This window comes from Tursiops truncatus, chromosome 2 (assembly GCF_011762595.2).
Source record: "Tursiops truncatus isolate mTurTru1 chromosome 2, mTurTru1.mat.Y, whole genome shotgun sequence".
Lineage (NCBI taxonomy): Eukaryota > Metazoa > Chordata > Mammalia > Artiodactyla > Delphinidae > Tursiops > Tursiops truncatus.
In genome coordinates this window covers 157,380,695-157,396,726 of record NC_047035.1, presented here as the reverse complement: position 1 = coordinate 157,396,726, position 16,032 = coordinate 157,380,695, and the positions used below count along the sequence as shown (strand labels likewise).

General features: G+C 36.7%; 1 protein-coding gene across 15 annotated transcripts in view; it reads left to right on the top strand.

The window, feature by feature from the left end:
* The window catches only part of ANKRD26 (ankyrin repeat domain containing 26), a 92,271-nt gene extending 76,504 nt beyond the window's left edge, over positions 1–15,767 (top strand). For all 15 annotated transcript variants that reach the window (XM_073801568.1, XM_073801566.1, XM_019933276.3 and 12 more), the window contains 5 exons: positions 4,261–4,551; positions 5,136–5,353; positions 6,730–6,958; positions 13,369–13,414; positions 14,593–15,767. In XM_073801568.1, coding sequence (XP_073657669.1) covers positions 4,261–4,551; positions 5,136–5,353; positions 6,730–6,958; positions 13,369–13,414; positions 14,593–14,729 — 921 coding nt within the window. In that variant the 3' untranslated portion in view covers positions 14,730–15,767. The remainder of the gene's footprint in view (positions 1–4,260; positions 4,552–5,135; positions 5,354–6,729; positions 6,959–13,368; positions 13,415–14,592) is intronic.
* Positions 15,768–16,032: the final 265 nt, after the last annotated feature.

The window sequence follows — 16,032 nt, the reverse complement described above, 5'->3', positions numbered from 1 at the left end:
TTCTGTTGTCCCAGTACCATTTGTTAAAAAGACTCTTCTTGTCTCATTCAATTATTTGGCACTCTTAAAATCAGTTGGCCATAAATGTGGGGCTTTCCTTTTAGATCCTCAATGGTAATGCATTGATCTATATGTCTGTCCTATGCCAGTACCAAGTCAGATTTTATGAGAATTCTTTCTTAGTCATCTTGCATATTACCAGTTGTTTTATGTAATAATAAAAAGTCAGTGTAGTGGAATGTCTTTAACTCTACTTCCGTGGAGGTTTTTTGCCTTTTGAAGGAGCCTGTGGCCAGCTTATGCCTCACTGACCCCATGACATGATGGGAAGTAGGTTTACAAAGGTAAAGTCCATTCCTTTTTTTCTCCCTCCATTCAGACCTTTAGTCTCTCACCCAATGCCTCCCACTTCACTCCAGTTTCCATCAAATCTTGGTCACGAGATCTGCTGACTTAGTCTGCTATCTGCTTCATTATGTTTAGCTCATTATAATTCATAGACTCACCCATACGTTTCACCATCTAGGAGGAGATTAAGTCTGGGCTGTCAGCTTTCCTCATTGGAAGTCTCTCTAAGCCATCATGTTGCAATTCACAATTAAATCATCTTTTGACGTGTTTCTTGTGTATAACACTCGTGCTGATCTTGTTCTTGACATAGATTCTGAATTCTCAGAAACCACAGTTCCCTGTATCTACCTTCTTTTATTTAAAAAGAAAGAGATGCATAGCTGTACTTTATAGCTTTACACATAATGAATAGAATAACTATTTCATCCCATCCAAAGAAAAAATTTTAAGAGTATAGCTGTTAAAAACCAGGTAGGGCTTCCCTGGTGGTGCAGTGGTTAAGAATCTGCCTGCCAATGCAGGGGACAATGGTTCAAGCCCTGGTCCGGGAAGATCCCACATGCCATGGAGCAACTAAGCCCATGCGCCACAACTACTGAGCCTGCACTCTAGAGCCCTCAAGCCACAACTATGGAACCTGTATGCCACAACTATTGAAGCATGCGCCTAGAGCCCGTGTTCCACAACAAGAGAAGCCACTGTAATGAGAAGCCTGTGCACCTCAACGAAGAGTAGCCCCTGCTCGCTGTTAACTAGAGAAAGCCTGTGCACAGCAACGAAGACCCAACACAGCCAAAAATAAATAAAATCAATTTTTTTTAAAAAAGGTAATAATCAATTTATCTGGGACAAATAATAGATTAGTAATTTGAATTTCAAAATTTCAAAGCCAGTTTGTGTGATATAGAGAAGCACTGTGGTACAGTGTAAAAATGAGATAGTCCTACCTTCCCTGACAAACAAGCTTTAAGTAAGGTAAAGGAAAAATTGTATTTAATTATATACTGCCAAAGGACACTGCATTTGTTTTACTACTGAGAAGATTAAAAATGCTTCCATGATGTTTTATTTCTTCTCTGAGGAAAGGACAATGAAGATTGAGTCCTAGATTAATAAATATTCAAAGCTGCCTATCCCTTAGAATTTCAGTTCATTGAGATGAGGTAAAAGAGTCTGATTTTGGTAATTAAACTGACGATTTCTAGTTGTTTTTCAACTATGATACTTCATATGTCTCCTTGCTTACCAACCTTCCTTATCTTCAAACTTGAGGGGAAATTCTGAAGAGGCATACCTGCCTATCTGTAAGAAATTGTAAGTGAAGGGAACCTGCCAAAAACTTCCTCCTGAATAGTTCTTAGGTCTTTCTTCTAGTTATCTGCTTCTTCTCATCAGCACTGTTTGTCATTTTAAATTAATCTCGACATTTATTAGATTCCAGTTTATAGGAAACCAATTTCTACTGTGTCAAAGTTATGTTTCTTATTATCTCTTTTTTTATCCACTTTTCTATCTGTTTTTTTCCTAAAAATCTCCTCAAAGTTTAGTAGCTTAAATAAGCAACGTTTATTTTGTTCACAATCTATACTTAGGAAAAGCGTAGCCAGGAGAGCTGGCCTCTCTTCCCCTCAGTTGGAACACCTACCCTGAACACCGAGGCTCTCTTTGTGGCCTGAGCTTCTCACAACATGGGGCTGGGTTCCAAGGTTAAGAGCCAGGCAGAAGCTGTGTTGCCTTGTCTAACCTCGCCTCGCAATTCACACAGCATCTCTTTCACCATATTCTGTTCATTAGGAATAAGTCGCTTATGCTTGGCCCATAGTCTACCTTTTTTTATGGAATAAATTTTTTAAAAAACTCATGGATACATTTAAAAACCAGCATAATCTACCCACTGGCCACAATTTTTTATATTCCTTCCACGTGAAGAATACACTTATCCCTACTCAGTTCCCCCACAAATCTCAATTGTTATGGTGTCAGGCTCAGGCTTGAGTCCAGGATCTTACCATCTTTCACCAGGTACGGATGGGGATGAGGCTCCTGGGTGTGGTTTCTAGAGTATAGCCCCTTGAGTACCAATCCTCTCAGTACTAAGACTTGAGAGCTAAAGGGACAAGTTTTCTGCCACCCACATACCCAACATTCTGTTAAACTGCTAAAGACTCTCCCATTCAGAAATGGAAAATGGAAGACATGCTGGTCCATAGCAGTTCTGAAATACAGCCTGATACCTGCTGCCAGCTCTTTGGTTAGGACTTAGTCCCGACCATGGAAGTGATTCTCCTTTGCTGTACCCTCTGAGCTCTTTGTTCTGTCCTTTTCGTAAGAAATGACCTGTGTTTGCAGCTGAGTAGTGTTTCTCAAGCCAGCAAGGGAAGAAAATTGCACTGAAACCTGGAGGAAGGGGGACTTATAGAACTTCTAAGAAAATCCCAAAGGCCTCTTCTCATTTTGTACTGTCTTGGTCTCTGTTAATCCAAGCTAGCAAGCAGTGTTTTTGCTACCACAGTTCTCTTTAAAGCTTTGAGTGTCCTGTGAATTTTATTGGGGTTCATGCCATTGGAAAAGCTACCCTCCCAAATCTTTTTGAGATAAGCTCTTCCCCTTGGGCTTCTTGTGAAGCTGTTGTAGGACGGGAAACTTTGTAGTATGATGCCTTTAAAATTCTTATGCTTTTTTTAAGATCCTTAAAGGAATTTGAGGCACCAACTTAAGTCTTTACAGGGTGTTAATAAAGGGTTCTACAGTCTTGGCTTTATCTTTAGACCATGTTTTCCTGGCAGCACCCTAAATCTGATCTTAGCCCAGAACCTATTTCTCTGTTTTAGCATTATTTGGGCATGTGGAGATGCTGTAAATGGGATACAGATATTTGAACCCAATGAGTCCTGGATCCTTTATATTTAATAGTCTTTTTTTTTTTTTAGCTTATCCCTCTCATCAATTTTACTTTCAGCTGCTTTGTAGCTAGAGTCCCCCTTCCTCCAGGTTGCAGTGTCATTTCCTTCCCTTGCCTAGAAGCTGTCACCTTCAGCCTCTTCAAGGGCCGTCAGGCTTCCATTAACAGTCTTACGAAGCCGTGGGAATTTCGTGAGATAAGTGTCAAAGAATTTGTAGACGTGTTTTAAAACTACCACATCCACCTGACCTTGTCTTACCAAATAATCATTCTGTCTAAAGGGAAGTTCTTCCCAACTGAGTGTCGTTGAAATTCCAGCAAGTTTTTTTGTTTGTTTTGTTTAGTATGTTCTCTTATTCTGTAGAAAGTAACAAAGAATTACAAGAATTAACGGCACTTTTTCGTTCAGAAAAATGTATGGATCATCTCGCTAAACTATTACACTGGGAGATGTGATTTCTCCTTAACCCTGTGAAGCATTTCTCCTTGGAATGCAATTCAAATTAGCATAAAATATTTGTAGTTCAGAAAAAAGGCTTATGGTATTAGAAGCCATATTTACAAGACTCATTAGAGTCTGATTTTCAGAGTCTTATTTTGGGAGGCATTTATTAATTCAGCCCTAAATAACTCAATATGATATCCCTAAAACTTTAAAAATCATGGAGGGTTAAGTTGAGGGTGGGGAAGGAGTAAGAGACTTTCTACTAAGAGGTGACTTATAGTCATTTTATGGAGGAAAGACGTGAAACAATAGAAGAATAAAAGAGTATAAAATCAAATGCAAATGTTGTGTAACAATGATGACAGTAAAGGATATATATTTGTGGCTCTTGGTGGTTTGAACGTTTTTCTTCATTTTCTTAGTAACTGAAGGTCCTACATGCTACAATATAGACACCATTTTATTGTAACTGAATTTATTTTAAAAGTTGATACTGGTTTTGAGTTAGGCTATTCTCAGTCTACGTCCCTAATTACCAAACGATTTTATTTTATTCATGCAGATTGATGACCTTACAGCAGAACTGGAAACTGCATCTTCAAAATGTCTACATCTGGGTGCAAAAAATCAAGTTCTTCAACAGGAGTTATTATCTATGAAAGTAATGCAAAAGAAATGTGAAAAACTAGAGAAGAATAAAAAGAAGTTGGAACAAGAAGTAGTGAACCTCAGAAGTCATATAGAAATGAATATGATAGAACACAGTCAAGTAGAGCAGTATAAACGGGAGATTGAAGAAAGAGCAAGACAGGATATAATAGAAAAATTAAAAGAAGTCAACCTATTTTTACAGGTTAATTTTTTGATCTGTAATGTGCTTTAATTCACTTCACTATAAATTACATTTGGATGTATACATTTTATGTGTTTCTTCTACTTCCCTTATAGCAGTTTGTTTTGTAAATTCCTGGAAGGAAGGTGGCATTTGTTTCTCCCTTTAAATATTTCGGTTTCCACCATTATTCTCACTAACTTGATCTTTCAGAACGATTCTCACTAGAGAATCATTTTATTTTTAAGACCAACTGGTATAAAACAAAACTATTAGGATGAAAAGAAAATACTGTGATTTAGAAATTGTACTATACTCTTGGATTATTCTTAGTTGTATTGTTCAATTTAAAAATTTTTAAATTGATCCTATTATTCTTTGAATTATCAGATTACATGAGTACAAATATAAGAATGATCCAACTTTAATTTTATAATTAGGATTTAAGTCAGTTTACATTGATGATAAATATTTGTAAAGTTCAGCTTTTTTTTCACATTTAAAATTGCTCTCTGAATCATTGACGCAAAACTAAAGGGCACAAATATACTATAATTATTCAGGTTATAATTATTTTAAACATGTATCTTTTTATTTTACTTTAGACACAAGCAGCATCTCAAGAAAACTTAGAGCAGTTAAGAGAGAATAATAATGCTTCAGTAAGAAGTCAGATGGAACTCAGAATTAAAGATCTGGAATCTGAACTCTCCAAAATGAAAGCTTTTCAAGAAGATTCTAATAAATCAGAATTGGAAAAATATAAGCAACTCTACCTCGAAGAACTAAAAGTTAGAAAGTCATTGGCAAATAAACTAAACAAGTAAGTCAAAACATAGAATCATAGAAAATAAATTTAAATTTAGCTCATTAATTTGCCTCTAAAGCATAATTTTTATTGAGCCAGGTTCATGAGATTAGTAGGAAGTGAAAGCTAACTAGATAGTATAACTTTGGAAAATGATGTTAGTAAGTGAAGTCACCTTTAAAATGTTAGTCCAGTTTGCATCTCCCCACCTTTTTGTTGGTTTTACATAACTTTATTTTTTATATTTTCATATGTTGGGTTGGCCAAAAAGTTCGTTTGTGTTTTCCCGTAAGATGTTACTGGAAAAACCCAAACGAACTTTTTGGCCAACCCAATAGTTAACCTGATTTAGTCTTTAAGCTAAGTATTTTTGAAACTTTGTAGTTTAAATAAAATTTCTTGTTGGAATTCCCGTAAATAGAAATATTAACGAGTTTAATTATTTTTTGGAAGATTACAGCTTAAACGCAAAGCGTCACATTTTAGCATTTGGTAAATTTACTTTCTTGATTATGATCTTTGGTATCACCGCTAGAGGGCGCCCTGAGACAAACTACTGTATTTGAAGTTTTTCTGCTCTACATAAAGTCATGCTTGTGAAATAAGGGGAAGGTAACAGGGGCGAAGGGCCGTATAATTCACAAAGTGTCTAAAAATAACACGGTGGCCTGCGTGAGGGGGTGCGTGGAAGACCGCAAGGGCAGATCCCACCCCCAGTGCCTCAGTAACAGTGTTACCGGTACCTGTCCGCAGCCTGTTAGGAACCGGGCCGCACAGCAGGAGGTGAGCAGTGGGCGAGCCAGCAAAGCTTCACCTGCCGCCCCCCATCGCCCCCCATCGCTCGCATTACCGCCTGAACCATCCTGACAGCCCCCATACACCCCCATCCATGGAAAAGTTGTCTTCCACGAAACTGGTCCCTGGTGCCAAAAAGGTTGGGGACGGCTGCACTAGATCATTCCTCAGTGCCGAACGCTTAATTTCTCTGAGGTAATGAGTGAAATGTGTATACAGGGGTGGTGAAAGCAAATGCTTGAAAATGTCTTTAAGGGATGGTTTGGTTTTTCGTCCCTGAACTAAAGGTGGGTGTCTAAGTGCAGCCATCGCAGAAGGCAGCGAGCGTCACCTGTTAAGCCGTCTCCGTCACTGACACCATTTCTCTCCTCTCCCGACTTTGACTGACTTGTTAGTTCAGGATCCCCCAGACACATATATACTTCTTTAGAACAATTTTACACCTACAGTTGTTTATAGTAGGTCTGCTCTGAGCCATTTTCAGTGTTAAAACGTGGTTTAATGGGACATTCCATTTACTATTATGGCAATTTAAAAAATGCAAATCATTTAGGAAAAATGAAATGAATGAAACTGGTGTTTTGCCATCTTCCCAGGGCTAATGAGAGGCTGGCAGAGATCAGTACCAAACTACTGGTGGAGAAACAGCAGAACAGATCTTTACTCAGCACTCTTACTACGAGGCCAGTCCTGGAGCCACCTTGTGTAGGAAGTCTTAATAATAGTTTAGTGCTCAATAGAAATCTTACTCCAGGAGAAAACTTAGAGATTTCTACCTCAAGTTCACGCCCTTCAAATAAGAGCATGGAGATTTACTTGACCAAGGTTAGTGATATTATCCTTTTTTCCTTGGGTTTCAGATTTCTGATAATAATTCTTGTTTTTAATTTGGTGAAATTCTGAATTGTTTATTTGACTTACACACACGAAGTAAAAGCCATAATTGTGCTAATAAAGAGACAGAAATTTTATGATTTTTTTAAAGTCCCTGGATTTCTCATTTTCAAGAGAGATTTATCATTAACTTTATTCAGTAAATGTAATTAAACTGACAAATTTTAAATTTCTTGAAAAACTGCAGTTAAATTCTATTTTAGAAATTAAATATTATTGCCTAATAACCAAAGATATACTTTCTAATTGATTTCAGTTTGACAATGGTTCATAATCATTTTCAAGTTTTGCTGCACCCTAGTTTTTCTACCCCTAAGCATAAGTGAATGATTGGCATCCAAACACTTAACCATATATGGATTTTTTTTTTTATTTAAAGGAATCCTAGATAAATCCTTTTTGTGAATTAAATAGACTTGTAGCACTAAATAGGTTAATTTTTAAGTTAAAATTTTTTGTCATTTTCATACATGAGAGTGCATCCTTAGTTGCTGTTTTACTTAGAGCATTTTTATTGAATTTTTATAAAATGTCTTGCTGAGCAATTGTAGAACATTTCTAGATACGTAAATAAAGCAAATATTTAAATTTTTAAAATGAAGTCCACTTATCTCTCTATCTTGCCATCACCTGGATGAATGATGACTATGATGGGGAGTCTTTAAATTGCAACTAGTTTTCATTGTGTATCATTGTTATTAAAATATCCATCTCACTCAGTGCACAGGGGTTTATGGTTTTGATGGTGTTTTCATGATGTTCTTGATGCAGAGAAAAGTAGCCCTTGTTAAATGAAGTCTCAACCTGTTTTCTCATTTGGCTTCACGTCGTAACAAATCATAGAAGAGCAAAGCTAAGGTTTCTTAGACAGTGCTGTGGCTAAGTTGGGTCTAAGTGCTTCAGAGCCATGAAACTGGACTCCAGGGTCAAAAAGAAAATGCATGTCAAGCCCTCTGTCACTTGCTAAGCATGATGTAAACTTAGAATGTTCTCATGAGTTGTCACCCAAAAAATCAGACGATGTATCATTTTACAAGGTGAAGATGAAAGAGTGTGTGAATGCAGAAACAATGTGAGAGAAAAATTTCTGCAGGAAATTTTTCCTTTAATTTTTTTGGAGGAAAGAGGTGTTTATTTTTTTAGTAATTCTAGATAAATCGAAAAATAGTTTATTTTAAACTCAATGTTGTAGTCACTAGGTATACATAGTTCCCTTGTGGCGTCTTTGCCAAATCGTGCTGGTTTTAATAAGAGAGATTGAAGAGCACTACTTACTCTGTCAAGATGCAAAGACATGTCTCCATAATCACTACAGAATGCCGCGGAAGAGTTATTATACAGTTGTTGTTCACATAATTCTTAGTAAGACTTACAGAAAGAAGGTGCCTTCTGGAATTGCTAGGAATATAATTATTTCTACTAGGAAAACATAAAATAATACTATGAGAGGTGTTAACGTACTGTCTAAAATGATAGAAAGGGGTGGGTTTTTGGATGGGACATTACAAAACAATAGCCTTCTAAAGGTTTTAGCTATGATTCTACAAAGTAAAATGTTAAAAATGGCATTAGGATTGCATTTGTTTATCAGTCTCCTTTATTTGCAAGGTTTTAACATTTTGGACTATTCCTACTGTGAAGTTTTATCTTACTCAGCATTTTTCCCTAACTTTAAGGAAAATAATTATAGCAAAGTACTACTCTAGGTCTGTGGTTTCAGTTGCGCTGGTTGTAGCAGCAAGCTTTCTCCATGTACCTAACGCTTAGATTTATTACCTCCCTCACCAGTATATGAAGTTCAGTCTTATCAGTTGATACCATTGTGGGGGTAGGAGATTACTACGTATCTGTCTTGCTAATTTTACCCTCAGTTTTCACATTCTAGTTAATTCTGGGATGTTTTGTCCTATATATCAGAAGTAATTTTACAGTTTTTTTAATTGTGTTATTTAATTATATTATTATAAAATACAAAAAGTTAACATTAACCAAAACAGCTATGTCACTGTTAGATTTTCTTGCACATAGAATTTTTTCAAGAACTGAAAACTTAAAAATCTATTCCAGACAATTTTATGACAGACACAATTTCACTGGTTTAAAGATTTTTTTATGTTCAAGAGTTTTTAGGTATTTGTGTGCCAAACACGATGCATGGCCACAGTAGTTAATAAATGCCCTTTAAATCTGTCTTAAGTAGGAGGACTGCATTTTACATTGACTGATTTTGGACTTTTGGTGCATTACTGACACTTTCAAGATTTTTCTAATGATTTATTTAAGTAATTTAAAAAATTGCTCAAATGTCCATTCAGTTTAGCAACTGTCTTTCTAAATGTGGTCATACAAATGCACTGAAGCTAAAACAATTAATATTCCTAAGACTTTGACTTTTTATATGACACAACATTTTGTGTCTCACCAGAATATTGAGTCACATTTCTTTTAAAAAAAATAGGCCTCCTGTTTACATCACCAAGGCAGTGCCTGTCCACTCTGAGTTTTAACTCTAATCAAATTACCACAGTAGTTAAGCTAGTTTCTCATAAGGCACAGGCAGAGTGCAATAAACTTGTTTATTGTCTCAGTTTATTATATCAGTATAATCCTTCTTGTTCCCACTTCATTTTGTCCACATGGACAAATGAGTAGGCATTTTATCTTTTGAAAGATAGAGGTAATAGTTCAACTTCTTAACAGTTCTTTTTCTTTCATTCATTTTTTTTTCTGTACTTAGTTTTTCAGCTCCTTGATCTACAAATTCTTCCTCAGTTCTTCTCTCTGCAGCAAAATACATGCACTTAATATCTACAGACTGCCAAGTGTAATTTCCTTCATACATTAGCCTGCTTACAATTGGATAATGAATGGAAGTGGTTTAAATGACTTGATTTTATTACATTTTCATGACATTTAAAATGAGTGATATCAAATTTTTAAAGTATCAATAATTACTGAAAATAAATTAACTTTGGAAATGAGTGTGCGTGTGTCTGTGTGTGGTGTGTATATATTTATCAAATTGGTCTTAAAAAGAGAGTGCAACATGATTTTCCAGCCTGCAGTCTCAGATATAAGTTAACAGTAATACATTATGGTTGGGTGAACGAACACATACTTGTTGTGCTTCATATTGTTACTGGCTTCACGACGTTTCTTTCTAAAATCTTCCTTTCACCTCTCCCCTACTTTATAGTGGGGGTTGTTTTGAACAATGTACGTTAATTATAGAGTCAGGGAAGAAGAAGAAAACGTTCCCTCGGTGTCGTCTGGTCCTCTGCCTTGTTGGAGCTGTGGTGGGTAGGTGGCAGATGATACTTCTCTTCCCTTTCTGAGTTCAGCACGCGGGAGTCAGCAGCTGGAGATCAACTAAGGAGCTTTGTTACTGACACATAACTGACGAATTGGAGGACGTGCTTTAGGTGTGCAGTCACAGTGGGCCTCGGGATACTTCATCCCAAATTAGGCCTGAGGGGAGGAAGCAAATGCTTGACCCCTCCCCAGGGCAGGCTGCTTACTGCGGGCGTGAGAGCAGACCCCAGTTCCCGGTGCTGAGGGCACACACACCTTCTCAGAGAAGAGATTCGGAAGCAAGCAAGCACTTCTCAGTTCCTTCTCCCAAATTCACCCATTGGGTAAATCTCCCCTCCTCTCGTGAGGAGGGTAGGAGTGTAAGTCCTCACGTTGAAACTTTAGGCCAAGGAATTAGCCTGTAATTTCTGACTGGATTTAAATTCTAATTGAGATTACACTCATGGTTTTTGTACATACAAACTAATGATGAGAGATTGAAGTATGCTAGATGGTAAAGAGAAATCTGTTTTGTGTTTTAAATTTTGCCATAAATAACCCGCAACGTGGTTCATTTGTTGACTCATTTCGGTAAACCAAGTTTTATTTGGAGGAAACGAATATCCTTTTAAAGAAGAATCTCCTCAATTTTGGCCTGTGTGATTCAACTAAAGATTTTCTCCTTCAAGTTCCCTGTCCTGTGGTTAAAAAAAAAAAATCTGTGCTTTATAAATTAAATATATTGACTGCTACTAATAGGAGTTATGACAATTTATTCTTGTTCATGCCTTTAAAACATAATTTAGTTAGAAAGCTACTATTTCATGTCTCATGCATCAAATGTTATTGAGCTACATGACAAACTTTTACATATTCATTTTCTCTGAGTTATAGTTAAAAATCTATGTGTTTTTTTTTCTTAATCTGAGGAAGTAGCTGGCGTAGAACTCTCTCTAGACTCAGTGAGAAGGCTGTTGGCTTTGTGACACGTTGTCTTTGTGACAAAGTCTCTCTGAGCCTTTGTTACCTCTTTTGTAAAATTAGGGACTTTGACTAAATCAATGACTCTCATACCTTAAAAAATTTTTTTTCAAGGAAAAGAACCTTTCTTTTTTTTTTTTTTTTTTTTTTGCGGTATGCGGGCCTCTCACTGTTGTGGCCTCTCTCCCGTTGCGGAGCACAGGCTCCGGACGCGCAGGCTCAGCGGCCATGGCTCACGGGCCCAGCCGCTCCACGGCACATGGGATCTTCCCGGACCAGGGCACGAACCCACATCCCTTGCATTGGCAGGCGGACTCTCAACCACTGCGCCACCAGGGAAGCCCCCTTTCTTTTTTTAAAAAAAATTTTTTTTGCATGAAACTGTATTATATAAAACAGAGACAAATATAGAGCTTTTTAGCTAAAGGAGTGGCTGGAGACCCTGAAGCTGTGACTTCTTTGTCCTTCAATCCTGCAGTGTCCTCAGTGGGACTTTCCATTTCTATGGGACATAGTTTGGAAACTACCAGTTGTGAGAGAATCCTTCTAACTAAAAATCTTTAGAATTAAAACTTGCTGATATATTGTTTTCCCATGTATAATTTTCGCACCTTTCTGTGGTTTTGTTAAATGGAAAAGTTTAAAGAAAAATGCAGGTGTGAAAAAAAAAAATGCAGGTGTGTTCTCCTTATTCATGTTCGACTTCCAACTACTTCCTCCAGCTGAACATGATCCTCACCTAGAAATCAACATGAGGGTCTCGGAAGTACATATTGAGGAAAAGAGCTTTTGGGGGAAAAGAGAGTAATCTTACACAGGTCATTCCCTAATTCAACGCGTGTAAAAACGTGACCTACATTTTGCAGTGTTTATTAATGGTAATAAAATATCATTTCAGTAAAGGCTTCTTCCTTCATCTGTTATGAATTATTAATTTCACAAAACCTGTCTAGTAATGTTGTCACATTATTCATTTTACAGGGCCTCTCTGTAGTGCTGTTGTCAGAAAAGTGTTATGGAAAACAGTCTCTGAAAATATCGGGAAACCTGCTAGCCAAAAAATTTGTCTTCGCACCTAAAATTTACAAAGGCGTTGGCTATCATGATATCATTATCATCACAGTGTTTATTATGTTCAGTATACTATTTTAGACCCTGTTTAGTGAGAGGGTGCCTTTTATAAGAAAGATTTTTAAAAGAACACTCTAGGTGGAGACACTTGTAATACAGTTTGAAATGTTCCCACACATTTCATAATTAAGTAGATAACTGTAATTAGTCAAATGTTTCAAAAAGTTGGCCCTAATTTCTAGAATGGAAACAAAGTTACAGTTAAAGAATTATGTATTGTTTTCCTTGTTTCTAATTCTAGAAAGTCATGAATCAGAAACTGAGTTTGAAAACTGGCTCTAGCCTCTACTTTTCCTTTCTTCAAGCAGATTTTCTGAAATAAATGTTTTAGTCCTAATATAGACAGCAAAATACCTTTACTTAATTTTTTGCCAGTAGAATTTTGATATGACATTACAACAGAACCATTTTCTTCATTTTATGTATTTAAGATTCTATGCTGAAAAATTATTACCATAGAACATACCTTAAAATTTTAGTTTTATAGAAGTGTAAGAATGGAAAACTCATTTTAAGGAAAAATCCATTAGAGTAAAAAAAAAACTGATTAAACTTTTATAAAGAGCAATTTTTCTAAGAATTGCAAAGTAATGCATTCATTGTAATATATGACTTGAATCATTTAAACTTGTTTGTACCAATAAGATCAAATATCACCCTCTGAAATTATGTATATTCAATAGACTGATATTTATTGTACTTTTTATCAGATTAATCTAAATAACATTACATATATATGTTCTCTATTATCTAAAATCAAAATAAGTAGGAATTTATTTTATTTTATTTATGTGATTATTTTTCTATTTAAGCAATCCTCAAATTAGGTCTAGTCTCTAGAAGTATTATTTAAAGGCCACATTTCATAAGCTATACATCATTCCTACAAAAATGTCTCTTGTCTAACTTAAACATAAATAATATTTGACTTATTTCAGATGCAGCAGGAGATGGAAAAAAATATAACTAGAGAACTAGAAAAAGGTATGTTGCCGAAATTTATGAATTAAATTTAGACATTGATTTTGGAAATAAACTGTAAATATTCAGTAGTAAATGGCATCTCTTTCCATTGTTTGGATGACGGATACTATTGATAGGCTAAATATCTTTTCTTATACATATCTAATGAAAACTGTGAAAGCATGAACATTCATAATGAAAGATATCCTGATTCCTCATTTATTCATCATGTTCCATAGCTTTAAAAAAAAGTCTCAAAAAGCCTATGTATTTCTTTTTATTTCTGGCTGTATCCTTCCTCTACTTCTGCCATCCCTGTGGAACTGTCAACCTGCACACTGACACTATTAGGAAACATGGGGTTCATCAACTTCTCAAGTTTCTGGCAGTGATTAAGGCCAAAAAAACCAGACTCAAGCAGCCACGCTCGTGTAGCTGTCGCTTAGTGGCTGGCATTAAAATTTCCTGTCATTGACTTTGTCATTGGTTTATCTTTTGCTCTCAGGAAAAATTCCAAATTCCTTATATCATGGAGTAAAAACACCCAAATCAGTTTGGGTCCTGCGATAGTATTCAGCCTTATCTCTTTACTACCTTCCTCTGCCCCTTTGCTCTGCATCTAGTCAAATAGACCGCTTACAATCCCACAGGTGCTCTTCCTCACCTATAGTCTTTGTATGTGCTTCTTCCCTCCATCTCCCGTACTTTTTCCTTGTCCTTCAGGTATCCACTTACATACCACCTCCACCAAAAAGCTGACAGTATTGACACAAAGCTGGGTGTCACTTCTGAGTGTTCCTTGTACCCTCTTTTATACCTGTCATAGTATTTATGACTCTGTATGGAAATGGCCTGGTTTTTTTCCAGTTTATAGTATATGATTTTTCAGGGTGGACTGTGTTACCTTCATCTTGTAATTTCAGTGCTTGTCACAGCACCTTAGCAGATGGTTGTTGAGTAAATGAATGAAGAATGAGAAAATCAGAAGCTCTGATACTCAGCCACAAGAGCAATGAATTCATCGTGCAACCACGGGCAAATTATATAATAGTAATCTTGTATTTTGTGTTATGTCGTGTATAGATATTTTTCATTCTTCTGAACGCTTAGAAAGGTCTCAGCTTTTTTTTTTACTAACTTATATTTAGTTAACTCAAGTATTTTAGGTAAAGAATATAATCCTTTCTTTTTCTTTTCAGCTGCTGCTGAATGTGAATCTGGATCCTATAGAGCTTCTCCTCTAGGAGCTACTGATGAGTCAAATCTAAATCAGGATCTAGTTTTGAAAACATCACAAGAATATGTACAGATTTTGAAGAAAAATTATATGATCTAAAAGATAAATAGTAAAAATTTCCCTACTGGGTTGTTTGCGTAACATTTTAGTTGTTTCCCATTAAACATGATGTGAAAATCTTTATTAAAGGAAAATATTTTTGTATTAGATGTGTATGATGAAAATTTATATAGTATTTTAAACCATGTTTCTCTGCATCTAACTTACTTTTAAGCAGATTTTGTGAATCAAAACACTGTTGAGTTTTACATACTCAAACTGAGCCCTGATACCAGCACCCAGACAACCAAACTTGTCATTAATATATAGTGGTGTTGATTGATAGCTTTTTTGTATTTCCAATTTTATCACTATATATAGACCTAAAGATTTAGACAGACATCATTTGGATATACTGCTGCTACGGCTATTGTCAATGTTTGGGTTTTTTTTAAATATTATTTATTTATTTTTGTTTTTGTTTTTGTTTCTTGCGGTACGCGGGCCTCTCACCGCTGTGGCCTCTCCCGCTGCGGAGCACAGGCTCCGGACGCGCAGGCTCAGCGGCCATGGCTCACAGGCCTAGCCGCTCCGCAGCATGTGGGATCCTCCCAGACCAGGGCACAAACCCGTGTCCCCTGCATCGGCAGGCGGACTCTCAACCACTGCGCCACCAGGGAAGCCCTATTTATTTATTTTTGACTGTTGGGTCTTCGTTGCCGCATACGGACTTTCTCTAGTTGCGGCGAGCGGGGGCTACGGGCTTCTCATCGTTGTGGCTCCTCTTGTTGCGGAGCCTGGGCTCTAGGCGCGCAGGCTTCAGGAGCTGTGGCATGCGGGCTCTAGAGCACAGGCTCAGTAGTCGTGGCGCACAGGCTTAGTTGCTCCATGGCATGTGGGATCTTCCCGGACCAGGGCGAGCCCGTGTTCCCTGCATTGGCAGGAGGATTCTTAACCATTGCGCCACGAGGGAAGTCCTTATTGTCAATGTTTGATGTATTACAATTGTTATAGTGCCATAAAACTTAGTATATGTAACTTGAAACACTCATTCATAGCTCTTTCCTCATGGAGAAATAAAATTTGCCTATGACTTTTCACCTTTTCTATTTATTTACTTACTTTTTGGAAACAGTCTTAAAATTAGAGAAAAGTTCCAAGCACCAGACTCAAACAGACATTTTCATAAAACTACCATATCTTCCATATATTCTCCTAATGTAACATTTATCTTTCCTAAACGTCATTTGTTCTCCCATAAGTGCCCTTCCCTCCCCCCACCAAGAAGTCGTTTTTCAGAAGATGCCTTTCTCCTACTCCCTGTCACTTAAGTAGTATATAAGCCCCCAGTTGTAGGCAGCCC